The 27,655-nt window shown below is 41.7% G+C and overlaps 3 protein-coding genes across 6 annotated transcripts; 2 read left to right on the top strand and 1 right to left on the bottom strand.

The window, feature by feature from the left end:
- Window positions 1-4,285: 4,285 nt before the first annotated feature.
- On the top strand, window positions 4,286-18,710 carry LOC105558839. 2 transcript variants are annotated; one of them, XM_012006760.1, is made up of 9 exons: window positions 4,286-5,644; window positions 8,878-9,907; window positions 10,976-11,272; window positions 12,146-12,954; window positions 13,644-13,811; window positions 14,597-14,837; window positions 15,873-15,999; window positions 16,082-16,263; window positions 17,649-18,710. In XM_012006760.1, the coding sequence occupies exons 2-9, from the start codon at window positions 9,011-9,013 to the stop codon at window positions 17,892-17,894; spliced, it is 2,967 nt and encodes a 988-aa protein (XP_011862150.1). In that variant the 5' UTR covers window positions 4,286-5,644; window positions 8,878-9,010; the 3' UTR covers window positions 17,895-18,710. The 2 variants fall into 2 exon arrangements, with proteins under 2 accessions (XP_011862150.1, XP_011862151.1); XM_012006761.1 differs by lacking the exon at window positions 4,286-5,644 and adding an exon at window positions 5,664-7,134.
- Window positions 18,711-21,569: 2,859 nt separating this feature from the next.
- On the top strand, window positions 21,570-25,353 carry LOC105558835. 2 transcript variants are annotated; one of them, XM_012006757.1, is made up of 3 exons: window positions 21,570-22,377; window positions 23,230-23,403; window positions 23,545-25,353. In XM_012006757.1, the coding sequence occupies exons 2-3, from the start codon at window positions 23,254-23,256 to the stop codon at window positions 24,394-24,396; spliced, it is 1,002 nt and encodes a 333-aa protein (XP_011862147.1). In that variant the 5' UTR covers window positions 21,570-22,377; window positions 23,230-23,253; the 3' UTR covers window positions 24,397-25,353. The 2 variants fall into 2 exon arrangements, with proteins under 2 accessions (XP_011862147.1, XP_011862146.1); XM_012006756.1 differs by having other exon boundaries at window positions 21,570-22,403.
- LOC105558836 (afadin- and alpha-actinin-binding protein-like) lies at window positions 25,111-27,466 on the bottom strand. 2 transcript variants are annotated; one of them, XM_012006758.1, is made up of 6 exons: window positions 27,235-27,466; window positions 26,737-26,880; window positions 26,463-26,657; window positions 26,177-26,308; window positions 25,982-26,093; window positions 25,111-25,565 (listed from the first exon to the last, which is right to left on the bottom strand). In XM_012006758.1, the coding sequence occupies exons 2-6, from the start codon at window positions 26,878-26,880 to the stop codon at window positions 25,360-25,362; spliced, it is 789 nt and encodes a 262-aa protein (XP_011862148.1). In that variant the 5' UTR covers window positions 27,235-27,466; the 3' UTR covers window positions 25,111-25,359. The 2 variants fall into 2 exon arrangements, with proteins under 2 accessions (XP_011862148.1, XP_011862149.1); XM_012006759.1 differs by having other exon boundaries at window positions 27,332-27,466.
- Window positions 27,467-27,655: the final 189 nt, after the last annotated feature.

Here is a 27,655-nt window from a genome sequence, read left to right as displayed (position 1 = left end):
GATATTTCCCAATTTCTCTCTCTCTCTCTCTCTCTCTCTCTCTCTCTCGCTCTCGCTCTCTTTCAACTTTTAATTCGAAAGCCAAGTCATATTAAAGTATATTTCGCGTGAAACATGATAGCCTCGCGAAAACCGCAATCGACTGCAGACCGCAGAGTGATTTGGATCGTATGAAATGAGAATGTTATCTGACTCAAGCGTCTCCAGCGATTCCAATGTCTCGTGCGCACGAGCACTCCGCTGGTGACCTCATTTACTCAAAACGAAAAGATATTCTTATCGTCCGTGTGTCTCACACATCGTGCGTGAACGAATGGCTTTAAATCCGGCCCGTTCCCTTATCCCGCTAGATATCTTCCGATCTTCTTTGTTGCTTGTGCGTTGCTTTGTAAATCACTCTATGTCCGACGCGCGATACTCGACATTCCCCGATAAACGATCGTATTAAGCCGGATTTAATTTCCTTTTGCAGTCCCCGTTTAAAATATGATCGATGTTCACGAAGTATAATAGACACGCTTTCAATTTAATTTGATGTTTATTTCAATCTATTTAATACGATATCTTACTCCACTACTCGTCTAACAATGAACTTGAAGATGCGCAGTTTTTCACATTGATTGGATGCATTTATGTAAAACTGTACACAGTGATTTAAAAACCACCAAGTATCTTTTTAATTATGCTTCGTTGATTTGATTTGAACATTTACTTCGGTCTTAGAACAAGAAAATAAAAGAAATCGGTTTTTACAACGTTCCTATATTTTTGTTTGTTAAACCTGAGACTAGAATTTTGTTAAAGTAAAATCCAGTAAAAACTAATTGGAGCTAATTAGGAAGTGTAACTCTGACATTCATCGATCTTCTTGAAGTTTACAAAAGTATGTAGTCTCAATCGCTAAACTTTATAGAAAAATGATTAGTTATTACGATACATGAATAACAATTATTTAAAAAATAGCCATTAAATAGATCTTAATAATGTTCACACACGCAATGAGAGTTTCAGATCAATATTAAAAGATTTTAAAATAATCGTATCTGTAATATTTCTCTGTCCAAAAGATTGTATTACTTTTTATCCATTTATATTTTTAACATTAACTTATAGTTCACCGGTGATTCTATACAATAATTATTCTGCACATATAACTTATTCAATAATTAACATATTTATCGATACGTATCGTTATGTTGTAAATGTTATTCCGAATAAATTACTATTCATCTGTCATTGCAGTCTATGACATTAGCGATTCCTCTAAGTGCGCTATCTGTTTGCATTTATTTACCATTGATAACAATCGCCGGCTAGCCAGGCGAGAAAAACGTGACTAATTTAGCTTGCGGACATCGTAACCGGCTCGATCTCCGAGCGCAAATCGGACCAGTCGGCCTTCCTCGGAAGTGGTTCCGCGATGATGCCATTTGCCAGTGCGAGAAAAACAAAGGAAGCACGAGATGAAAGGGGAAAGCAAGAGAGAGAGAGAGAGAGAGAGAGAGAGAGAGAGAGAGAGAGAGAGAGAGAGAGATGCGCTTTGTGACACGATCGAGACAAATTTTGCGAACATACGATAGACTGGCGTAGGTAGGTTCAACCAGTTAACGAAAGACAACGTAAATAAAATTAGCGATGAGAGTGAATTTAACTAGACGACAAGTTATAGCACGACTGTAGGTGAACAACGTGGGCAGAAATAAACCGTCTCGGTGAGTCAGAGAATCCTCCGTTTCATCGTTTACCGGGCTCTTCTTTATATTTGTTGTAGAGCAAACGTACCGCGTCCGATGCCAACTCTCGAGCAAAATGTTGGTCAACGCACCTAATGAACGAGTGCACCCGAGAGATACGCGTTATCGTTCACCAATCTGGTAAGCGGATAAAACTGACTCTCTGCCCGCGTGAAACAAAACCAAACTTCCCGACACCTACCGTTTCGTAGTGCGAAACGACTGAATGAAGCTAATGGATGGCAATGACGTAAATGGTCCGCGAAATTTCATTGAAGTTACACAGTCGTCGTCACCCTCGCACCTCACTCGTTTATTAATCGGTTTACAATCAATTGCGTTGTTTCCTCGACGCGTGGCGTACCCATCTCGCTTTGAAAATTCGGAAGATAAATCTCTTGCGATATTATTGCGTGACTTGGTTTTCGATTGTTTGATACTTCAGCATTTGTACTGTAAGACCGACGAGTAAGCGCTTCTTGATTATCATTGTGTGTATTAGCTTTTCCTACCGTACCTGTATAAACGTTATCGCGTAATACGAGATCGTGTCTTTTGATTTTTCTTACAACAGCTGTGTAAATATATAAATTATCTGTAATCTACGCTTATATACATATAGGTACGTGTTTTTGTGAAAATACATTGATGTCGAAAAACGAGCCGTTCATATGTTAGAATTTATAACTTTAGTATCGCAAAACTTTCCGTGACGAATGTCGTAATCATTAATATTTTTCGGCGGTGTTAACGTGTATACTACGATTCATACATTGCGTAGTGTTAAGAATATTTATTATATTTATAGTTAAAATCTTCGTTTAAAATCATTTTAATTCAATGTGCGATTTTTTTTGTTCCGAGTTTGAACGTTTGCGAGCGCAAAAGCGAATTACAAAAGATATTGCCGTCATTTCTATAATGCAATCAAAATTGACGTCTCTCTTCTAATGCCAATTTATTCATTTATTATATGTTCAATTAATTAATATCCATATTTAATTAATATTACAAGTACGCAAAATTGTCGAACGATTCGTTCGCACAGAATTGCATGCAACATTGTTATGGAAAACGCAGATTCTTTATTGCTAAACAATTCACGAACGTTATGCGCAGGCAGCGCGGAATCGTTAAAATAAAGAGAAAATATACACTCGTTAGCTACGCAGAAATTCACCGTGTAAAGCTAAAAATAAAGACAGAAACCGGCGGAAACCGGAGATAAGGCACAGTCATAATATGCATTGAAAGTAATGCACGTTACTACGATGCATAGTATGCCTCGAGGGAATATGTGTATGTACGTTTAGCGGGTTTTGCGCCAGTGAGAAATACAATGGAATACACGTACGGCACGAGCGAGTGTATCTGGAGAGCTCAACACGAATGACGGTGACATCATCGACAACGCATGCGCTTCAATGGAAGATCCGATCCATGACCGTAGTTTCGCGTAGGTGCGCGCGACGAACGAAAATTCGTCAATTCTGCTGACAAAAGCGTACGGACGATACTATCATTTTATTCTAGATTTTACAATTTTACATTTGAGATTAAAATATCCCTTTCTCTATAATAAACATGATAGGCGCTACATCGATCCTATTTTATGATACATTCAAGTGTAATAGCATTGGATCGGGAAATTTTTTCGGTGGGTGCAACTTCACCTCTCCTTTATTCTTAAAGCATTGAATTTCTACTCCTTTCTCCTTGTAACTTTCAATTTTACTCCTTTCTTTGTTTCGAATTTCTATGCCGTACGTGCTGTTTGAAAACTTTTAGAAACAATTAACACGGCTGTCTTGACTTTATTATTATTATTTACTCTCTAACATCCTGATTTACTCGGTCTAACACCATAATTTATCTCAGTATTTTGTCAAAGTTTTAAAAACAACCACATCTCTAATTTAACCCATTCTATGGATTCTTTAACTCCATTGTTTAATTAAATTAACCACATATTGAGTAGGAGCGTTGGCAACTACTCATCGAGTTAAATTTAACATTACAAATTTAACAGTGTTTGTTATACACGGAGAGAATTTTCTCTTAAAATTTACCCTGAAAATCGTGCGATCGTGGGACAACGTGGCATTTAAAGAACTTCGTGAGAATTTTCTGAAATTGCAATTTCACATGTAATTTTTTTACAGTGTAAAAAAAGTGTCGCAGCCATTCTGCCCATCTCTGTACACCACTACATTCGACGAGTTCAAAATTACGCAACGGCAAAGACCTTGATAAAGAAAAATAGTCCGTACGATAACGGCTTATCGCCGATACGATGCGACGCTCTGATAATAATGCAGCCGTCTAATAGCACGCGGGAGCCCTATGCGGCATTCCGTGACGGGGCTGCGCGCGCCCGCCCGCCGCGGTACGCGCCGAAAGTACGAATACCTCGCGCGGCTGTACTACGATCGCACGTAGCTACGCTACTGGGGGAGGATCAGCTCGCGCGCGAGCGATGACGCGGGGTCGCCGCGACGCGTCGAGCTGCGTCGGGTCGTCGGCACGCGTCCGCCCGAGCCGCTTCTCCGCAGTCTCCGTCGCAGTCGTGCGCGCGTATCGCTCGGGACTGGACCGGCGTTCGCGTCTTCGAGAAACGGCGTCGCTGAGTCGCGCGACTACGATCGGCCGCTCGCACGCGGGAGGCGCGGCACGCGGAAGAAGGGGCGAGCGCGCGCGTGTGCGTGTTTTTTTTTTTTCGCAAATCCTCCTCGCGAGAGGTTGCGCGGCGACATTGACGGGCGCGCGCGCGCCGGGAAATACGCGGGGCGATTAGAATAGATACGGTGGCCGGTGCGGGCGCGGAAATCCCAGAAGAGGAATCAGCGGTTTCCTCGGTCGGCGTTGACGGGTGCGAAGCGAGAAGAAGAAAAGGGGGGGGAAAAAAAGAGGAAGAAACCGACGAGGCGATACCGTGTCGCTGCCGCCGTCGCTACTGCGACGGTGCGATGCCGCGCCGTGCCGCGCCGCGTCGACAAAAGTCGCGGCCGCAGATAAGGATCCCGCGAGTGTTCACTCGATATTGGAGCCGCGCGACGTAGCGTCGAAGGTCGTCGGCGACACACAGCGACACGCGTGATCCGACTGACTCCGGATCGGAGCACGAGCGGTTGTGTTTCGGCCACGTTGGTGCGTGCGTGCGTGCGCGTGTGCGTGCGAGAGACTGGATCGTTCGCAGAATCGCAAACGAGTCTCTCTCTCTCACTCTCTCTCACTCTCTCACTCTCTCTCTCTCTCTCTTTCTCTCGCCGAGATCTTGGTGGAGACTAGTCGCTTATTACCATCGCGCTACAACGATCCATACTCGGTTACTAGTGCCAGAGAGAAAACAGAATCGAAGCGACGTGCGCGCCTGTGCCCTCGTACCAGAGCGCTGATGTAACTCCGAAAGATCGTCGAGATTGTTAATGAGGTGCGCGTGTGCAGCCGAGAGGGCAAAGCGCTCTCGCCCTACTTTTCCCGGGATAAACCCTACCGGATGCGGGGCGCAACGGCGCGGAAGTGACGGCGTTAGCGATCTCGAGGAGAGCGAGTGGTGGAAATCGAAAATCCGCGGCGGAGAAACGGCACTTGGTAGGGACGTGCGGTGTAGGAACGGAGATATGGAAACGACGCGGAGCGTCGAATATCGCGTTCGCCGATAAGATCGTGCGGGACGATCGGCGCGAGATCGGCGCAGAAGCGAATCGGCGCGGGCAGTCGCGCAATCGGGGCCCACCTTTCGCGAGTGGGACGGACGGCCGTGCGAAGTGCGGTTTTTCTGACGAGGTGTTACGTCGACGCCGACTCGCATGGTGAGTTCGGGAGCGAATGTCGAGACGACTCCGTGAAGGCGGCCCGTCGCCTGCTTCGCGGCGCCAGCGACTCGGCGTTATTCGGAGAAGACGCGTAAGGTAGTTCATTATTTTTATTTTAATAATTTTAAGGGAAGACTGTACATATTTTTAGATTTTATTAAATGACTACTTTACTTACGATAGTTTGGTTATTACCTTTAATTACAGTTTTTTTTTATTAGAATTTTTGCTGAGTTAAATCATAGGCCTGTGGATTTTATGGATGTTACGCGACGCGCGTTTGCCCGGACAATTTAATCTTCTAAGGGCTGTAATTGCACAGAAAACTGCATAGCCACATATGCATCCCTTATAGAAATGTAAGCGAAATAATTACTAGAAAATTACTGTACATCAATAATTTCTAATACAGTAATTCAATTACTGAACTCTAGTAATTGTTCAGCGCTTTTTTCGTTCCCAGTTACTGCATTTCTGTAAGGGATAGCATAAGAATCGTCCAAACAAATGAGCATCGAGCATCGGGTCGCCATATTGATTCACGTAACGTGCTCATTGGTCTGGACGGTCTTATGTTATGCACATGCGGCTATGTAATTTTGTGCGCGATAATTCCCATTGTATTTTTACAGATGTATCGGTTTTCGGAACATAATAAAAGAGATAAAGAATGAAAAGAATCTTGTGTGTCACCTTTAAATACAATCACGTGAAGATGTAAGATTATGCAAGAATCTCTCTCTCTCTCTCTCTCTCAATATAACCTATCCATGAATGGAAAAGTTATTCTGTGAAGCCGTTTGCCATATCGATAAATATTTGTTTATCTTATCACTTGTAGCGTGTTCGATAGAATTCTATATGATACATGTAAATTGCTGAAGCAACTTACTTGCCTCGACCAATTTTTGGACGTAAAAACCGCCATAAAGCTAAATTAATTCTCTTTAGCTAGTCACGAAAGTATACATACTGAGCATATAATTTACATCTAATATCTGGTTCGAAGTGTTCGTCCGCGATATGACTCTTTAAAGGCTAAAGATAGCGAGGAAATAATATTTTCTTATCTATTTACGTCTTTGAAGTGTATTTCTTAGAAAACTCTTCAGCTATCGCGTTAGTTCGAAGTTGTTAATGAGAAGAAAATACACACACACGCGCGCGCGCGCACGCACGCACACGCAGCACACGCACGCACACACACACGCACACACACACGTTTCTTCTGCGATGAACACTGTTGAGTTTTTGTAGCGATAACGTCATTACTACACGCAATGGTACCTGGTGCGCGTTTGCGGGTTGCGTGCGAGTTGCGTACGCGCGGTCGACGGTACGCGTGTCGACGGGCGGAGCTCATCCCGGCATATTAAATTAACACGATTACTCAGAACCGTATCAATTTTCTAAATTGCTTAATTGCTTTTAAATTGCGTCTCTCGCAAGGCCCTTCAGTGATGACGTATTCGTTCGGAGTTACGAATCATAGAAGGCAAAATCGTGAAACACAGCGCCAGGGAAATATGATGTGCCGCACATCAAAATAGGAACTTTGGATTTGGGATGATTCTAAGATGTATATGGTAATGCATAATTTCTTTAGTAACAGCTGGAAAGGGACAACAAGGAGCGAATTAAGCGAGGCTTTAAAGTTAAGCGACGTTGGTAAAACCGGGCTCTTTAAAACAGTTGAAGTTGCAAAGTCACGTTTCTACCAAATTTCTTTCGTTGAAGACTTATTTGAGCATTATTGTCATCGTTCGCTGTCGAGCCAGTTTTATAATCAGGTATTTTCACTCGATGCAGAGCTTTATTGAGAAAATTTGTTAATCAAATTTCTGAACGGTCTGCTTGACGGTCGTAACCTTCGATCGAAGATTTCACAGCGAAGTTAAAATTGAACGTGAGTTTATTTCCATGTCTCCATAAAAATTTGAATCAAGTACGAAGATTTGGCGGCTTCATTATTGTTGGGGCCGTTAAAGAAGAAAGTAATTTAATATTGAAAAATAATATATTTTTATATTAACATTTTTTCTACTGTATATGAAAGGTTCGCGATGCATTGCAGAGAGAATAATTCTCTATGAAAACATATTGCGCAATATAATAATCTTTTATATGTGCGCGCGCGCGTTAAACACACACGCATTAAAAATTATTGGAATATAATGATATTCAATACATATTATTGTATTTAAAACGAACGAGGAAATTATTAAAAACAATAATTACTCAAAGCTTTATTTCACATGCACTGAGCGTTATGATCCATGTCGTGGAAATCGATTTTTAAATGACGATAATGCCATTTTTATTGTCTCGGGAACGTGGGTTATCGCGAAGTTTTTAACGACCTCTACTTCGGACGTACTTGTTCTTCACGATGTTCTACAAAAGTTTCCATACTTTTATCAGCAACCATTATTATTGATTGAAGTAAGAAGACTTCTCGATCTCGGATTCTGGGGAAAGTTTATGCAAGCATACGCGTGTATTTTCTGTCGAACAATAATGCAGTGTTACATATACGTTAACACGTATATGCTTACGTTTATGTACAGCAACTAAACGAGCGATAAAACTGTCAGCAACAAAATTCATCTTACTCCTAGATATCAACGCGTGTAACAATGGAATGTATGTATATGTATAACAATGAAAAGCAGAAAGCAATCATATTTAGCTGATGATAGCGCACTTAACCGGTAAACACTTTCCGGCAATCATTAAAACAGTTAACGCGCCGCAAATTAATATACAGAAAAAAGCTCTTCTGTGCTGTATTGTACAGCGTGAAAGTAAACTGCTTCATCAAATAACGATGCGATTGTGAGAGAAATAGATTAATTATAAAAATATTTATTAGCAAAAAAATTTTAAGCAACGTTTGCTGTAATATATCTGAGTAATGTGCATTTTTCGCGTAAAGAAACTGTCTACTATATTAATTCTTATTAATCAGCAAGCTGTCTATTCTAATCAAGTTATGAATATTTTCCAGATGAAACTTGGATTAATCACGCTTAGATTAATTACGGTACTTACATAAGTGGACAATGATAATTACTCTAAGCTTTAAGTAATGGAGTATAATACATTGTTAAATTAAACTTTATGAATATGCAATAATTATACATGTACCTTCTCAAGGATCAATGAAAGAAAAAATAGTCAAGAATAAACAAAAATGTGCATTTTTATATGAAAGTAATATTTTTATAGGAGTCTTACATGATTTTTACGTTCAAAAATATTCAATAAGAAAAATTGTCAAATTTATTTCTCAATTATCTTATATAAAATTTACTTCTATTATCTCGCAGATTCATATTGGAACGAGGTCCCTGAGTTCAAGAGGACGTTAATTGATGCGCGAAGAAACACGTGGATACGGCTTTCATTAATTCTTTTTGGACAGTCATTTACTTCACTCGGGAGAAACCCAGGCGGCACACCATGGCCAATTCCGGCCGAATTACGCCGATCCGAATCGAGAAGTGGACGTTGCAACGCGTCTCGATTCCGGATTGTTCGTCCGTGAGTTCTTTGGAAGAGGATTACGGATCTACCGGGTCCGAGGACATGTCTATTAGCCCGGACACGTCCTGCCGCTCGAGCGCGGACGCGGACAAGAGCTTTGACCTCGACGAGGACTTCCGCGAGAAGCTGACGAAATACGAAGACATAATCGAGAAGATCGAGAACCTACGGCTCGCGCGCAACAACGAAAATATCAATGAAGACGGCGAAGATACTAACGAGAACGTCAGCAGGACGCGCCGTATCAGCAGCGAGAACGTAGATAACATAGAGTACCGGGGCAGTTGCAAGTCGCAAACGGGCCGTCATACTGATAGCGAGGACATAAACAACAACGAGGATAACGTCACGGCTGATGACAATGAGGGCCGTCTGCCACTTAACATACGCGACGACACACGTGACAAGAAGCGATGTCACTCTTTGTACGATGGGGATTTCTTGGACGACGATTCGGAGACCGAGCAGGCGGGACGACAGGAGCACGAAGACTCTGACGATTCCGATTTGATCCAACGGGGACCGATCAAGCCCGACTTCCAACCCCTTCGGGGACACCCGTACTCCATGGTGAGCTGGCTGTCGCGCGCAAACGATGGCGCGGACGCCGCCTACGCGGTGGACTACGACAAGACGGCCGAGCAGATCCTGAGGAACAAGGATTATAGCGAGAAGCTGAATCCCTGCCTGGACCAGTTGTCGGACTCGAGCCGTAATCAGGCATCGATCGGACTGATGGGTCTGGCGATGGAACCCAGCTGGACCGGAGAAAATAACAACGATGTCCTCTGTAACGGTGTCCCTAGCAACGACGTAAGTTTCGCTCCGATTATTTTTCATTGTTCCGATGGGATTACGAGATTACACACGGTCCTCGTAAAGCCGGGCGTTATATCACGCGTTAAAAATCAGGGTTGAAAAGTAACTCGTAACGGAGTTGCGGTTGCAGTTACTCTTTTTTTTTTGGTAACTCTAACTTAACTTCGTTACTTTGCCTCCATCTGCAACTGTAACTTAACTCAGTTACATGCTTTCGATAACATTTAAGAGTTACATTAATAGTTACTTTATATACAATATATTTTAAACCCCCACAGATTGCATCAGGCCTCGCACTAACGCATAAACGCCCTTATCCACGCTTTACTATTCAAATGCAGATTTCATATATTTATTTTCATTGCAAGAAAGTAACTGCAAAGTAACGATTCGCTACTTTTTAAGTAACTGTAACTGTAACGCGTTATTTTTCAGAATTGGTAACTTGTAACTGTAACTAGTCACGTTTTTAGCGACGAAACTGTAACTGTAACTAGATACTTTTATAAAGTAACTTCCCCAACCCTGTCCGAAGTCCCGGCGATTCGAATTGAAGCGCATTCTTCCAGACGTGTCCGCACAGAAGCTTCAACGAGGCGTGAGGAAGGGAGGAAATGCTATTTTTGGATGAAAATATTTAAAAAGTATTAAAATTAATTAATTAATTAATAGAATATTTTATAAGTCGATAACGTAGGACGAGAAAAAGTCATTGCATATTGAACGCTATTTAAATGCGTTCCGGATCTGGATATTTCGAATAGTCGGTGGAATAGTTACGGCATATTGTTATTTCAATTCTTCTCGATTTGCCTTTTGATAAAGAAATCGTCCGATTACACCTGCTTGTTAGGAATGACGGAAGTCATTTGAAAATTATAAATATCCTTCCTCTATATGTATCGTAAGCAATTACGTAATTACTCGGTTGATAGGGGAAAGGTCGCACGCGTGTCGATGACCGAGACTATCGGCGTCGAGGTAACAGTACGACGCAAAAGAAAAAAAAAACGTCTCCACGAGTCCCCCCGCTCTGTGAAGAAGGATTTAATCTCGTTTCAGACCGCGGCGCTTCCCTCCATAGTCGTCGACGATCCGGGAGAGGAGTCCTTGATGGACATCCTGTCGCGTGGCGGTTTTCAAGCCGCGGTCTCGGTCTTCTCGGACGCCGGCAGTCACTCGATTCCCTCGCCGGGCGCGAAGACCTGGTCCGACTCCCCGGCGAGCAGCCACAACTACGTCGTCTCGAGGTCGAACAGTCGGGCGTCGAGTCGCGCCCAGTCACCGGGCTCTGCTGCGAACTTGGAGTCGCCGCAGATGCATGTCAACGTTATTGGCAGCCCGCTCGGTTCGCCGCAGGTAAGCCCGCGATAATCTGCATAAATGTATGAGGAATGCATAAGTAGCGGCTCCGGTGAATCCCGCATGCCTGAAGAAAAGTGAAGCGCGAGCCGCTCGAGCCTTGGCGCGAGCGACTGCGGCGTTTAACACGCTCCGTAAGAAATACGTAATATCATATGTAATGTTGTATAAGGATCCCTCTCAAATTTTTGAAATGAAAATACTGCCACGGAGTGAAACATTCACACCAACCGGGGTGAATCTTTCACTGCGCGGCGGTATTTTCACTCTAAGAACTGTAGAGAGATGGAGAGGCTCGATGGCAAATTAAATCCAGCCGCAATTTACAATGCAGCGCGGTTTGTTTTTTTTTTTATTTTTACCACGCTAGGTCACGATATCAGCTCGTTCGATTTATCTCGAGGCCTAAGTAAGCCGTGATTACACACTTTTACAGACGATACTTTTTATACGTTGAATAGACTGCTCTTTTGTGATTTGCATGACTTTTTTGTCTGCCAGGTCAACTTGCTCAAGTTATTCCGTGACATTATTATCTCCAATGTGTTAGAATTTATTTTTCGGACACGTACGAACATGCATACTTATCTGGTCACTGATTATCACATATAAACAGTGTTATAAAAATTAATGAACACACACACGCACACGCACAATCCGTAATAAGAGGTTCAAATACCTAAAACTGAGTCCGAGCGATACGTCGCATCCATAAAACACCTTTTATCGCGGTTTGACGAGACTTACAAAATATTCAAACAGCTATCCGACAGCTCGCATAGGTAGCCGCTCGCTCTGCTGCGGCCTAGTATAAATACGAAACGAATTCACGGCAGGCAGCTCAATTAACCGGGCGCCTTTCTTCCGCAGGTCGCATCGACGTATCGGGTGCAAGCGCTGTCCTCCTCGTCCTCGTCCAACCAGTCCGACAGCGACGTGTCCAGCCCGTCGAATTACCAGGCGCCCCTGAATTATCAGACCGAGGACCAGCTTGGCGAATCCCTATCCAGTTGGAAGGGCATCTACGATTCGTCGGGGACGATCGTCAATAGCAGCGACACGATCGACTGCGCGTTGCTCCAGCTCGTGGAGCAGGTCATAGAGGAGGACAAGCAGAGCAAGGCGCTGAAGGAGCCGCAGGTTGCCTCAAACGCACCCTGCTTCTCGTCGGTCTACAACGACCGATGCGTGTCCGTGCGAACGTTGGGGAGTGATCTGAATCCGGCGTCGCGCGAGTGCCCCGCGAGAGCCATGCGAAGCGAGAAGCTGGAGGCCTGCCTGGACATACCGAACGCGAACACCATCCAGGTCGACGGTCTGCCCATCGACGGCAGCCTCGTGTCGGTCTACGCGAGCAAGGGGAGCACCGGCGGATGCGCGTACGTGAATCGTGCGGTGAACGCGGCGGACATGGAGCCGAGGTATTACGGGCCGAAGAACGGCGGTCGGGTCAACGTTATGCCGCAGCGCAACGACGCGAACACCCTGCACGAGATCGGGCTGACCGGCGAGACGCCCGCGAAGGCGTCCGAGCAGAATTTGCGCGCGTCGCAGGAGAAGTACGCGATGTTCCATGCCGCCGGTGGAGAGAAGAGATACGACCAGCCGCCGATGTTTGTACCTAGCGACTATCAGATACCAACGATGGTCTCCTCATTCGTATCCAGCCGTCCGCAGAGGTAAGCTTGATGATACCGCGTGTGCGCAACACGAGGGATGTTAGGCTGAAGTGAACGAGCGAGAGAGATGACGGTGACTCAAGGTGTTGGGGAAAACTGATTGATTCTTAAACGCGAATCAATGAGATGCTTCGTGGAATTCTTTTTTTTTTTTAATAATACCTCTCTTTCCTTGGAGACCCCAATCAGAGTTTCAGCTGCGCTCCACGCTTCTAGATGCGTTTTAGTCGCATATTGTCACTGCGCCAATGCTGCTCGCGAGCGTTAAGAAACACACGTGTTCTTTATTTCCACGAAGTTATGTAATCAAAATTAATGGCAGATATCGCAAAGAAACGAACGATTATAACGAGAAGCATTGCGGTAAGTAAACAGTTTCAATAACATATTTGTGCTTCCGATATCTTCGGGCGATCGGGAAATGCGAGTTTAACTATCAACAGTAACGATCTAAATTTACATATACATATTATGCGTATAACAGCGAATAGCAAGTGTATTGCTTTAAGAAGTTTGAGTTCTCAATATGATTTTTATTTGCGCAAATAAACCTTTCTTTTTTTTTTAATACAGTCGAAGTTTCGAATACCGCTGTTTCTACGCTATACTCGTGTTGAAATAATCGTCACAGCTTTCGCGCGAATACGCGATAAGCGATGTGGTTAACGACCCGATATTTGCCTCGGCAGGAACTCAAATCGAGGCATTGTACCGTGGCCTTCGCTAAACTTACCGTCTGTAAGAGCGAGCGAGAGGCTAAAGGAAGGATTGCATCCTAAGGAAGTGGAAAGAGCCATGAGTAATCTGCTGAAGAAGTCCGTGGAGGAGCTGGCGGCCACGGACGAGGATGGTGACACGTAAGTAACGCGTTCCACTTTATATGCAAATGTACGAGTGCGGCGCATAAAAGAAAAAGGTGTACGCCGTCCCTGATTGAAAAATTTTGCTGAAAATGTAATGAAATTGATGAAAAGTGAAATGAAAGAGTTATTGGAAACTTGTTGAAACCATTTCAAAATAAATCATAAGTTTCGTTATGAAATTCAATGAAATACTGTGAAATTAGATGAAAGTTAATTAATATTGCTAAGAATTAGTGAAAAAAATTTTTGAAATGTTGTACATTATGAAATTTGCAGAATTTCACTGAAAATAAATTTTTTAATGAAAAATTGCTGAAATGATAATGAAACTGGGTCAATTGCAAGAGATTTTCAACCAAATTTCAACAAATTTCATTACGTTTTCAGCAAAATTTTTCCCCATCAGGGGTATCGCGATTAGTTAAATACCAGGGTTGGGAAAGTTACAAAAGTAACTCGCTACCGTCACCGATGTTCAAAAACTAACAAGTTGATAGCTTGTCCCAACCTTGTCAAATACATAATTGATACTGTCAAATCCTCTCCCGGCGCAGCAGTGTTACAGTTGGATAAGAGCTAATTGATGGCTGACTTTTGAAAAATGAACGAAGAAGAGGCAAGAAAAGGCAGACGTTGTCTTCCTGACCCAGTCAGAAATGACTCGTCGATCGACGTTTTCTCTACTTCGTTCATTTCTCATCGCTGTCATATTGACGTCGATCGACCGGTCATTTCTGACTGGGGATTGTGTGATAAAACGTGACATTTGCGTGTAATAGAGCGCTGATGTGTCTGGTGGGTAATCCGGAGGAGTTAACGAGGAAGAAAGCTTACTTGGTGCCACTGGTTGAGAGATTGGGCAACCTGCCGGGCGCTCTGTCGATGGTGAACAACCGCAACGAGGACGCTTTGTACTTGGCTGCCATGAATTGCCCGGAAATGCCGTACGTCACCGGATACCTGGCCGCCGCAATGCTGCAGAAGGGGATCGATATCAACCAAAGATTATATCGCATGCGCGTGAGTCTTTTTTTTTCGTGATTCCCATGACCGTTTTTGTGCCGCGTTGATCCGCTCTGATGCGCGGTCGGCCGCGCGTTTGCGCTTTAATGAGGCGCATATGTTACACTGAGAAAGATGTCCGATTAAATGTAATCCACTTACATAATAACAAACGGATGTATCCAGTTGAATTGTATATCCGATGAAAGATATGATCGGTTTTTCAACCAAATTTCGTCGGACGTCGCCACAATTTAGTCGAAAAGCGTAATCGGAAAAATTAACCATCGGAAACACTATTGAATTGGGTTACCCGGGTCGAAAGTTTGGCCCTTTAATTCTATTATATGTATAGTGGGACCTGAGGTAGTAAAAGAGGTCGAACTGCAAATACAAAATTTACTTCTACTTTAAAACTGATACTCTCTAAAGTTTTCGAGTGAAAATAGAACCATGGAGTGAAATATTCGCTCTAATAGAGTAAATATTTGCTCCAATAGAGAGAATATTTCACTCCATTGTTCTATTTTCATTCCAAAAACTTTAGAGAGTAGTGTTGAAAACTTCTACTTTTGCCAATTTAGCAGTAAAGCAGGTCCTTTCAAGTACGAGCTGAAGTAAATTTTTAGAATTAAAGTAAAAAAACATATAACGTCATCAGAGTAGGCTATTGCTGGTCTATGTAGCTGTATAGATCAGCTAAGTGGGTGTAAATTGTTCTTAAAAGTGTCAAAATAGTACCCGAATTTCGACTCGGGTATCCGATGGAAATTTTTCTCAGTGATTTATGAAATAATTTCGATTACGTAGAAAGGATTCTCTCCTGTCTCGCCGAAATAATCGCGCGCGGTTAATTAGTTAATAAATACATGTCCGAGCGACTAATTGCGCATTGAAGTATAATTACTGAATATAATTACTGAATAATCGCGCGACACGCGATGATTACACTGAAGGGAGAACAAGCGTAATTAAGCGCGGTTGAATAAACGTCGAAGGCAATTTTGCACGCGATGGCGAATTTTCTGGTACTATCGTCCCGCATCGTTTCAGGGCGACACGCTGATACACTCGGTCGCGGCACGCGGCGATTCCCACGGAGAGATCTTGGCGGAGCTGCTGGCATTGAGGACGGTGCAGGGAAATCCCGTGTTCGACTTATCGAGGTGCAATTGTGACGGTTAGTTAAATAGTAACGAGACTAAAGAGTTGCACGGATAGCCGATTTGAGACAGGAGAATAAGAACGCGTGTGCGTTTCAGGGAAAACCGCTCTTCACGTTGCAGTCGAATCGCACGATCCCACCGGACGGGGCGTCAAGTCCTTGGCCACGGCGCGTCTTCTCTTGGAGAACGGCGCAAATACCAAGGTCAAAGAGAGCAAGTCTGGCGACACCGCTTTACATATGGCAGCCTCATTGAGTTGCGATCCCGCACTCCTGAAGGTAATCCACCTGAGGAATTTCCCGGCTTCGCGCGCGCGCGTCAGTTACCCGTGAAATCGCCGATTTATCCGTGTAACAATCAGCTTCCCGTACTGCCGATAAAAATCGACATTTTTACGTTCCGCAACGCCACCGATGTCGATACGCGAGAAATCTTGTGATTCTCTGGTAAATAAGAAAAGTTAAACCGTGAATAACAGCAAACTGTTTTGATACAGTGACGTTATGCATTGTCCAACAAAAGATTTTTCTGAAATTACTGCTGACGCGCGTAAACATTGCAGATTTGTCTCTCAACTATTTTTAAGGGGGTTCTAATTGAGGCCATTTGTAACTTCGAATGTTACTAAAATGTCAAATTAATGACTCGAAAGTTGCAAAGACGATCTTGCTCTACTGTTTCGTTAAAGAAAAACTTTTACTCTAGATTTGCCAAGGATCTTGTGGTCAGATATAAATGCGCGTCTTCTGAAATACGTTACATGATAATTTGATTATCATGTTGTATTCAAATAAAATGATCGCTCACTCTTCGTTTTTTTTTCCATGTCTGACTGGTGGATAAGACTTGTATAAAGATTCGCCAATCAGAGATGGCTATGGAGAGCAAGTAGTTGAAGCAAGAAGTAATTGATCCATTCACGCTTATTCACCCAGAATTCCGCGCGATAATCCTTGACACGCGGCCGACGGTGTTATCAAAGTTGATTGCGGATGACAAAACAAGTGTTATGTTAGCCGCTAATAAAAAATCAATTTCGTGCATTGGACGCGTTTATTCCCTACCGCCTTTTACATTACGTAACACCACGATAAAATTGTATTTTCTTTGAAAAGGACCGTGATATCGCCGTACTGCTATTTTACATTCTCAAAAGAGCGCTTAATCGCAATAATATTATTCAAACTGAGAGAGTTATCTCTGTCTTTCTCTCAATTAACATAGTTTTTCTGAGATATAAAATACCGTGTTACAAGCACCTTGTATCCTCAAATTAAACGGAACCTATTTCTTTAGTATTTAGCTTTTTCCTACAAAAAGAAGAAGAATATCACGAAGTAAGAAAATATTTTGAAAAAAAACACACTATAATTTCTTTAAAGATAAATTGCGGATAAATCTATATTCTTAACAATTACATATTATAATACACAGCCCAGTGAGAAATGATTGGTCGAAACGATGTCGAGTCGACATCGACATTGTCAAATTCGACGCCAATTTGACGATGTCGAATGTAGGATTCGACATCGCGTTGACGTCGATCGACGAGTCATTTCTCGCTGGGCTGGAGATTCGTCGAACACGTAGAACGTGAAATTTTAAGATATACCGTGCGACATCGTCGATTTCCACGCAAATTACGCTCAAACTTTACTCGCAGGTGTTGCTGTGCAAAGCCGCTCCGAATGTCGTAAACGAGACCAACTACATGTTCAACACGCCGCTGCACATGGCCGCAGCAGTCTCGAATACCGTAAACTTGGAGAAGCAGAAGGAGGTCTGCCGGCTCCTGATACAAGCCGGAGGCCAGACGAACATACAAAACCGGCAGGGGAAGACGCCCCTGGCGCTCGTATCGCCGGAAAGGAAAGAGGCCATCAAGAGGATATTCTACAAGAAAGCGTGATAAAAGACACGGAAATGGGCTCGATGATGGGCTTCACATAAGACTGATCTCTGCGGAAGTATTTAGGAGCGCGCACTTGGACTCCTTGGCGCTTCCCGCTTCGTTTCGTGAACTACTGCGACAGGATTCGCTTATCACGAGCAAACCCTCAAGACTGTGACGCGATCCGTACCAACGATACGCGCAACATTATTAATCGCGTGAAATTATCGAGGAAATTGTAGTCCCGAGTTGCGTGTCGATAAGGAAAAGCATAATTTACTACGCTACAACATCTTCGTATTCGCATTGTCCGTTTAACACCAGACGTGGACACTATCTTCTTTTCGAGAAGTAGCTATCAACGTTCTTCAAACGGAAGAAATGTGAAACACATATGCATGTTACGTCTACGTATATGTATAAAGTTACACGATATTTCCTTATCTTTACTTTTAGAATGACACTTACTATTCTAATCGCAATCTAGTGATACGTATAATATAATTTTAATACGAAAAGAGATGCTTAAAGCGAACAGGCACGTTCAATGATAAACATAAGAGTGTGCCTTAAAATATCATGGTGTCATACGTGCCTTTGACCAGAGCTTGGTATCTTAACTTTTTTTCATTAAAGATACAAATATAACATAAATCTTCAATTTATTCAATTATTCAAGAGATACGAATACACGTAACATTTCTTGAATTCCTTCGATTTTAGATATAGATATAAGATGCACTCCCTTATTGTTAGTAGCACAATGTTAGAAATGCATTGGTCGACATTGTCCAACGTAAAGCCAATATGGGCCGTGGACTAAACGTAAATATTGCACGATAATAATTGTATAATATTAGATTTATATTGGAAGTGCATTGGCCAATATTTAACCATGTAATAAGAATATTGGTCTAATATGGATACAATATTAAACCAATATTGCTAAATAGGAGAAGGCGTCCATCTTACAATATTGGGCCAATATTGGCAATACTGAATTTACATTATTTCCCAATACTGCGCCAACATATTGTGCTACTAGGGTCATTACTTTTCCGGAGAAAGATACAGATATCTGTATTTGTATCGTCTTTTAAAGAAAGCTACCAAGCTCTGCCATTGACTTAACTTTATATAATTAAGACAAATATTTTTACCACCTTAAATTGTATAATTGCGTAACCACAGTAACGAAATGGCTAACCAAAGCGGGTACTTCTAATACCTCTTACCTAATTCTTAATATTCTCTTCTCTTTCTTTCTTCTCGATAAGTAATACCAAACTTCTCTTGATTTACAGTTTCGGGTGTACAGAAGGTGCTGTCAGTTGCTCAAAGTTTCACTAAATTACGTTCGCCAAGCGAAATTGTCTTATTCTAATATTTACCGTGTCTTTCTTTGATTTACGTGTACATATCGTTTACTGATACTATCTCGTAGGCTAACGTTTAAGTACGTATGTATTAATTTTAGCCTATATATGTACATACAGCGTGAATTTTTCTTCAAACAGGCTTGTTCCACGAAGCGAGTTTCCTCAGCGACTCATTTGTCACACTCTGGTAACAATGGGAAACCTCCCGTTGAAAAGTTTCCTTTAATATTCCCCTTCGTATCGCATTATTTGCCACTTTTACTGGGAAACGCGGGCTGGAAAGAGCGAGGTGCTAAGCTCAGACAGCTATACGAAATCGTTACGTGGAACGGACGTAAATATTGTTACGGGGATAAGAGGGAACAAATCGTGGCGCCAGTCTTCCTCTTGCCGCGTGTATGAACGTGTACTTCCTGCTTGTTCCATGAATTGAAAAGCCGACGTAAAGTCACCGCGGTGCGCGCGATGAATTCCGCTCGGGCGGTGCGGGAGTATCGCCGCGCGTTGCGGGAGCGTGCACGCGTGCGTATTGTCGGGCGTGCGTCGACAATAGTGTGCTATATTAGCATATATGTAAATCGTAAATATATTTTTATACACACGACAACTGATGTGTGCGCCGCCTGTGGTATTCCCGTCTTTTCCGCGCCGCGAGCGATGTAATTCCCTGTTCAATTTTACCGCATCCGAACCGCTTCGTGCAACGTATTCCAATGCACATTGAGTCCTTGTTCATCGATATATAGCGTCAGTGGTGAGTCGAACGTTCCGATGGACAATAGAATTCGAAGATCCTGACGCGATAATAAAATGGAAGCGAATCGGGCCGGATACAATTGTCTATTCCCACAAGAAGTATTCCACTTGCCGTTAAAAATGGACACGTGCTGCACTTTGTCCTGACAAGAAACTCGCGTTTTAGCGCACTAACTTTTTGTAAAAAAAATTATATCGTAAGTTTCGTTGTCCCTTAAACAGGAATAATAATTCGGTCCCGCGCTTTCAACGCCATTGTTTCCAATGATCAATTCGCCGCCGTTCAGCAGCTCGCCTAGTTTAGATTACGACAATTATTATTCTCGGCATTTCAAAGCGATAAATTATTAAATTTACAAAGTTCACGATTGCACAACCTCTCGTCTTGATCCATCACACGATTTCTTTTTCCTTATATTTGCCTCGCGCATGCATAATGACTTAAATACGGGGAATCGCAGGTATTGCAAATTAATACCAACTAATCTGTAATTTAATTTGTCGTTGCATTATGATAGCAGTTCCAGCGAGTACATTAACTAGAAACTTTTTACAATTCTATAACAACCATATAATTACATTATGTGTGTACGATTACATACTTTTCTATAAAATAACCTGTTTATAAAAGATGTTTTACTTGACGGTGTATTTACTATTCCTTTGACGCGTGACGTTGAAATCTAAATAAAGAATGCGTGTTTTAAGCTGTACAAGTACAAGCATTTCAAACGATACACAGACATAATGTGCTCTTAGTTTTACATTAATAATAGTCGTATCAAAAATGCAGAAGCGATAATTACTAATATTTCAGGAATGTTATTTTCTTCTTTAGTCTATAGCGCATTAATTGAACGTTATCGTACCGAAAACTTCTCACGGATAATTCTCATTATGACAAAAAGATTTAATCAAAATAATGCATGGCAAACAACAACCGATCAATGAATCATCGTTTATCGTGTAATGTAAATTATTCCATCTAGTTCATAGATTCTTTAATTTGGGAAGATTAATCTGAAAGTGACTGTTATGACTTGTCTTTTTAATAAAAGCGTCTAAATATTTGTGATTTTTCCTGTTATCGGGACCTCGAAAGTAAAGGTGATATAATTTTAGCCGGTATTGTAACGTGCAGTTCATTTCCCATACAGCAAACAAATGTTGAATCAACATCTCAGAAACGTTCCATTAAAACATTGCAATATTGCATCGATGTTACGAAATGTAGATTCAACGTTGAAAAGATATTGCAAAAACGTCTAATGTCCGCTGAATTGTAATGTCCTGTAAACGTTACAATTCAACATTCAGAAAACATAGTTAAATTATATTGAGTTAACATTGGTCACGTTTAGCAGAATATTTTTTACAACTGTTGGAAGTGCTGAAATTGAATTATTTCGCTAAAAAAAATAATAATCCAATCTTAGCTTAGAAAATTTCTGACCGTTGCAAAAATATTATACATATATATACATTTTTTAGGTATCTATTTGAGTGTCAAAAAATAATAATTTGTTCAGGATTGTTCTAACGTTGCAGCAATATAAAGAATTAATATACAAACATTAACCTGGATCAACGTAAAAAACATATTTCTACTTCAACATTCAACGTTGCAACGTTTCAGCAACATTATTTTAACTTTCTGTATGGGTTTGTAAAGAACAGATTCAATATTTTGTCGCCCATCGCTGAAGTAAAAGATTCCCAAGTTCAAAATATTCTGACAATACATCATTGGCATCGGAGCTAACAATTGTGACAATTTTTAGCCATCAGGATACTGTTGCAGTAACATCCGTAGAATAACGTTATCAGAGCAGCTAATATATCGCAACTTGTATAGTGGTTCTTAGATATTCTCTGCCGGGCTGACCGCGTTTTTCCGGTGCATTCTCTTCGTGCAACACTGCTGATAGTGCCAGGCCGCCGATTATACTGTACTATTAGCGAGCCTGCCAAACCCTGGACTCCACGGCTACCGGAATATATTTACCGAATAGTGCGTCACGTTTCACGTATGTCAATCACCATAAAAGAGCGGCGCGAAAGAACTGTCTATCTTAATCGCGCACTCGACCGTGGATTCATCCGTCGGCCGAACGCAACACCCGAAATAGTCATTGCCTGCGATCGTCACGATACGTTCAACATCGAGGAAGCGGTGCTCGCTGTTACGGCGAGTTCTTCCTGAAACGACAGAGGATCCACCGACAGGAAACGTCGCCGAAACAATTACCGGAAACTCGAAGTCTAACTAATACCACGTACCTCGAGGAGAGAACGTCGAGGGGAGGAGGGAATTTTTGAAGGAAAGGACGAGAAAAGGAATTTAGGGAGTCTGGCTTTACCGTGCGGTGAGCTACCAAAATTCGAAAGTATGGTGAGAGCGTTTTTCTTATTTTTTTTTGTTTCGGAGTCGAATTGATTGAAATTAACTTGTATGGTGACTCGTATGTATTTGCTGGCGCCAAAGAATTCGTCTCCCGGAGTTTTCCGCGAATTTACGATTAGTGTATTTGACTTCCGCTTGAAGGGAAGTCAATCTGGAGGAAAAGTGCGCTTATCTAAAAGCAATATTTGGCTTGACTTTGATAATAACATTCATTGACTTTCTTGGAATCCATTTCTTCCCCTAGTAGCACAGTGCAGTGGCTAAACATTGACTCAATACAACCAAATATTGGACCACTGTTTAACCAAGGTTTGGTCAATGCACTAGGGTTATCTTTGTGCTGCCCTCCAAATTCAATGTCCTCTACTTTCGCCTCTCTTTCACTCCGTTCGCTCGTTCACAATAACAATTTTTCTTACACTCACAATAAACTCGCACAAAAATACTTTCATACTCGCAATTAATTTAATGTAAATTGAAAAAACAAAATGTGGTGGAAGACTTGACGTTATTCAAACCCGATAGACAACCGCTGGGATTCTCATAAAATGCCGCAACGTTTGGAGATAATTAAAGCTCGATCTATATTGTTTTATCCAAAACATGCCTCGAACTCGACGGGATTACATTTAAAATGCAATACACGATTGATTAACATATTAGTTTCCAATCTGCATTCATAAAAATTATAATTTGTTCTAAATATATACCTACGTTTAACTAGAAACTGTGTAAAAGTAAAAGTCCCCATTTAGTCAGTCAGATTGTGTGCACTTATCAATATGGAATGAAATATTTCCCTTTCTAATTGCAGCATGAATACAATCGGTGAGATTTTATGTACAGATATAGTACAGTGAATATGGGAGCGACCCTACTCCTCCCTGTAATACTCACCGCAGCATTGTTCGCGACTGCGAATAATATCAACGAACAATGCCAAGTGCACAATGAAAGGAGGATTACGTGCAGTTGCATCGGAAACGAGGTATGCTGATTGATACATCCATACCGTGATAATCTTTGCACTTTCGTTTCGTTCCGACAAGTGTTTTTTTTTTTTTTGCGCGGGACGATCTTGAAAGAGGATTACAATTACAAGATTGCTACTATTCTGAATTTTTTTCAGGAATTTTTCCTACCAGAGGATTACAATTACAAGAACGTCACTAGCGTGTCCGTCACAGGATGCGTTTCAGCGAGTCTCCTTTACTCCAGTTTTCCGGAGGCGGACGATCTGGAGGAGGTGATAGTTCAGAATATCAGCGGCAGCCTGAACTTTGACGTCTTCTTCGCGTCGAGCCGCATGAAACTGCTGAGGCTTTCGAACATTGGCCGAATACCAAGGATTACGAGCTATACGTTCACGAATCTGAAAGCTATCGACACGCTCGCGATCGAGGACGCCCTCATCGAGAATCTCGAGGAAGAGTTCTCCTACCTCAACGTGTCGAACTTCATCATGATAAACGTTACGATCGAGCGGGTGGACTGGCTGAACGTCTCCGAGAAGGGCACGACGTTGCGCATAGTGAATAGCGAGCTGCGTAACGTCAAGAAAACTGTCAACTTCGCCGACTTCCTGAACATCGAGATCACCGGCTCGAAATTTGAGATGCAGAAACCGGGACTGATGTCCATACAGGGCGACGTTGCCGTCGTGAGGAGCAGCGTCTTCTCGAACGTGAGCATGAACCTGGTCACCACGTCCTCCATCGTGATAAACGGCATTTGCGCGGACGGCAAGAGCACCCTGAGGCTCAGCTCGGAGCGCATCGACAGCACCGACAACAGATTGCCGAACGAGATAGCCTATCCGGGAGGCGATCAACGTGGGTCGGAATTCTTCATGATTCGGAACAACACGGTCTGCAAAGCGGGCAACTGCAAATGTTCCAAGAGCAGCGGGCAGGCGTCGTGTCAAACAATCCTAATATACATTTTATTGTTAACGGAATCCATAATTATACATTACATGTAACGCCTTCGTGCGACACTAATGAAAACGGTCTTATTATCCGAGTCTGATTAGATGAGACCGACTTGTGGAAAGTCAACCGCACCTTGACTTGAAAGGTGACGAATCACATGATAAAATGATGAATAACATATTACGCAGGGTTGGACAGTAACGCGTTACAGTAACTTGTAACGAAGTTACAGTTTATCTGTTCTTTCTTTAACTGTTCATTACATTCTGGCATTCTTATTTGAAAAAGGTATAATTATGTATTCAATTACAATTGCACGTACAGAAAGAATAGAAAAAGCTAATTAAAGAGGAACCTGAGAGTCGACGTGTTCACATTTCATGTAGAAGTCTAATGACTCTATGTGTACAAAATGTACACATTTACATAGCCATGTCCACAAATACTTCCAAAGGATAACACTTCCAATGTCCACAGTCTTCTGTCCGTTTCGCAGCACCTCGGAACAGTTTTCTGCGAGAGAGCAAAAATGAAAGAACAAAATGTATCGCGCTCGTTAAGCAACTTGAGCTATTATAGTTTCCAAATATTCAGCGCTTTATGAAATAGTTGTACTTATGTATACACTTTGTACACACAGAAGCGCCAGCGGCCGAGTTTCATTTGATACGCGGACACGTTCACTCTCCCGACTTCTTCTTGCTAAAGAGAATAAATCTATATCAAACGCGAAATGTATATATGCATATATATATATATATATTAGGGAATCACAAAGCACTTTTATTTAATTCAAGCATCTTAAACAAACTTTTACTAAACTACAATTTTCTACCCTTTAATCTACATAAAATAACGATACTTAGATATTTAAAATATATAAAACTCTCTGTTTACAAAAGATAATATTCACTACAAAATTCCACACTGCTGCGTTACTAATAATGTCCATATTCCTTGCAAATGTATGCGCCTTCTTCAAGATACAAATAAATTACAAATAACAATTATGTTTAAATATCTGCATCGGTCCATACTCCAGAAGCTTCGATATGCAAATCAATTCCGGTTTGATGTAACTCCAGTGCTTCCTTCAGACTAGTAATTTCTTCCAACATATGCCTATTGTTTTCCTCCAAACGACAAATGGTTTGCTTGTACGTAGTTACTTCCTTTTCGTGCATCTTTTGTAACAATTTGTCCCGCGATGTAAAAGAACCTGTGCGGACGAAGAATCACCTTTCAAATTTGATCATGCATATATTTACGACCACATAATTGCTCTAAGCGTCAAACATTCTGTGTACAAAGTGCTTGTTAATGACTAATAATCAATTTGTAATGCGGCCAAGTTGAACGCTGTATTTATTTTCGCGCAAGAAGAATTTCATTTGAGAATAATGAGAAGCTACTGTACTCTGTTAACTAAAATTCAAAAAGTACCCAGATAGCATGTGCATATTTAAAGGGCATCTTTAAGACGGCATTAAGTTGTCTTTTAGACATGCCACAGCATTGCTATCTGGGTATCCTGCATACTGTACGATTGTATATTATGTAAAATATAAAGCAAAGGCCACAAATAGTTGTTTTTTTAATAAGAATAATTAGCCTAAAAACGTGATCTTTACTAACCAGCAGACTTTTGTAACTGCTCTTGGAGCTTCTGCTTATTCTGCGTGATTCTTCTTACCTCGTGCTCATGTTGAATCTCTTTAAACTGAGCTTGTTTCCTTAGCTTTCGTATCTGTGAATTGAACCTTTGACTGTAATTTTTGTACAATATTCAAATCACTCTGTACAAACATATTCTACATAAATCGAAATTACCTCCTCTCTTTCCTGCTTCAGTTCGCGTGCTGCATCGTCACATTTGACATTAAGTCTCCTTTCTCTCTCCTCCGCCTTGCATATCGCATGTTCCCTCTTTTCTAGATCTTCCTTCAGGCGCTTTACGTGATTCTGCCAGCACAATAAAATATAATTAGTATAATACAACCAGCAATGTTTTCATGTGCAATTTTCACATACTACTTACCAATCATTTTGCTGTGCAGCATGTAATAATACAAAATATCTCAATACTCATTCATGGTTTAAGTAAAAGCAAACTCACCTTGAGATTAACATTGTCATTAACAGTTCTCTGATTTAAATCAATCAATTGTTCGTGTAATCGCATTAAGTATCTATGTTTATGTATCAACTTCCAAGCGGCATTTACCAGTTGCACCGATAGCTCTCTCAACGATTTTGCGCTTTGCAGATCATTGTCCACCGCCACCGGCGAGATACCGAACGACTCAAATTCCTACAGGCACAGGCATGTGTCAATATCCGCGTGCGCTTATGCGGATTTTAATAATTACTGGCTACGGCTATCTCATTACCTCATTCAGTATACGCAGGGACTGCTTTAAATTGTCCTGTTTACAGAACACAGTTTCCTCGCTAACAAAATCGCTCCGTTCAGCAAACATACTTCTCAAATTCCTCCTTGGGCAAGTGCCGTTGGAAATTGCGCTCATATTCATCTGTACACATATACATATATATTTTTTAATAATTTGTAAACGAGTAACGAGAGTAAAGCCCACTTTCTTTTATTAAAATCGACGGGATTCATTTGTTCGAAGCAAAGTCAAAGAATCCAAACTTGCACAGACAAAACTTCTTAATTGGTACCGTTTTACTGAAAGATGGTTGCGCCCAAGAAATTATAAAGAATTTTTCTGCTTGCGCTGACACGAAGGTGACAAACGACACGTATTTGTTATATTAATATTTACATATATTTCTCCAACCAATTTTTATCATAGTCAGACGGGGTGTGTTTACATTTACACAATTGCTCCATGGAGATCGATCTACTACCCGTAGTGCCTAACCTCAATAATTCCCCCTTTTTATCGCCTGTCTCTCCTCCAGATGCTTCATCCACGATTGATTTTCTAATTCAGTCTCTTTTTTTGTATTTTCACTTACTGGAGCGCTCTTATTTTATTATGGCGTCCTTGCTTGCTATATTGCACGGATGTTGTTTCAAATTTGTTACTCTCTCCGTTTCTACTGCACTCACGCACGACAACCCCCTACGATGGCTAACCGAAATCTAAATCAAGATCTAAACTTTACCCTCTTCCGCGCATGTAGATCCCTAACTCTCGCATCTATTTTCAAACAGAGACGCCGAATAGGAGCGCAATTCCACAGCCAAACGGGACACGCGAGTTTTGAAAGAGGGCCGTGTACATTTCTTAACCGAATTTCTCGATTCTACAGCAGCTTATTGAGCCTAGACAAATATTT

This window comes from Vollenhovia emeryi, unplaced genomic scaffold (genome assembly GCF_000949405.1).
Source record: "Vollenhovia emeryi isolate VEMERY1.0 unplaced genomic scaffold, V.emery_V1.0 DF939308.1, whole genome shotgun sequence".
In the NCBI taxonomy this organism is placed as follows: Eukaryota; Metazoa; Arthropoda; class Insecta; order Hymenoptera; family Formicidae; genus Vollenhovia; species Vollenhovia emeryi.
The sequence above is the reverse complement of the archived record's forward strand: the minus strand, read 5'-3'. Positions and strand labels throughout refer to the sequence as shown.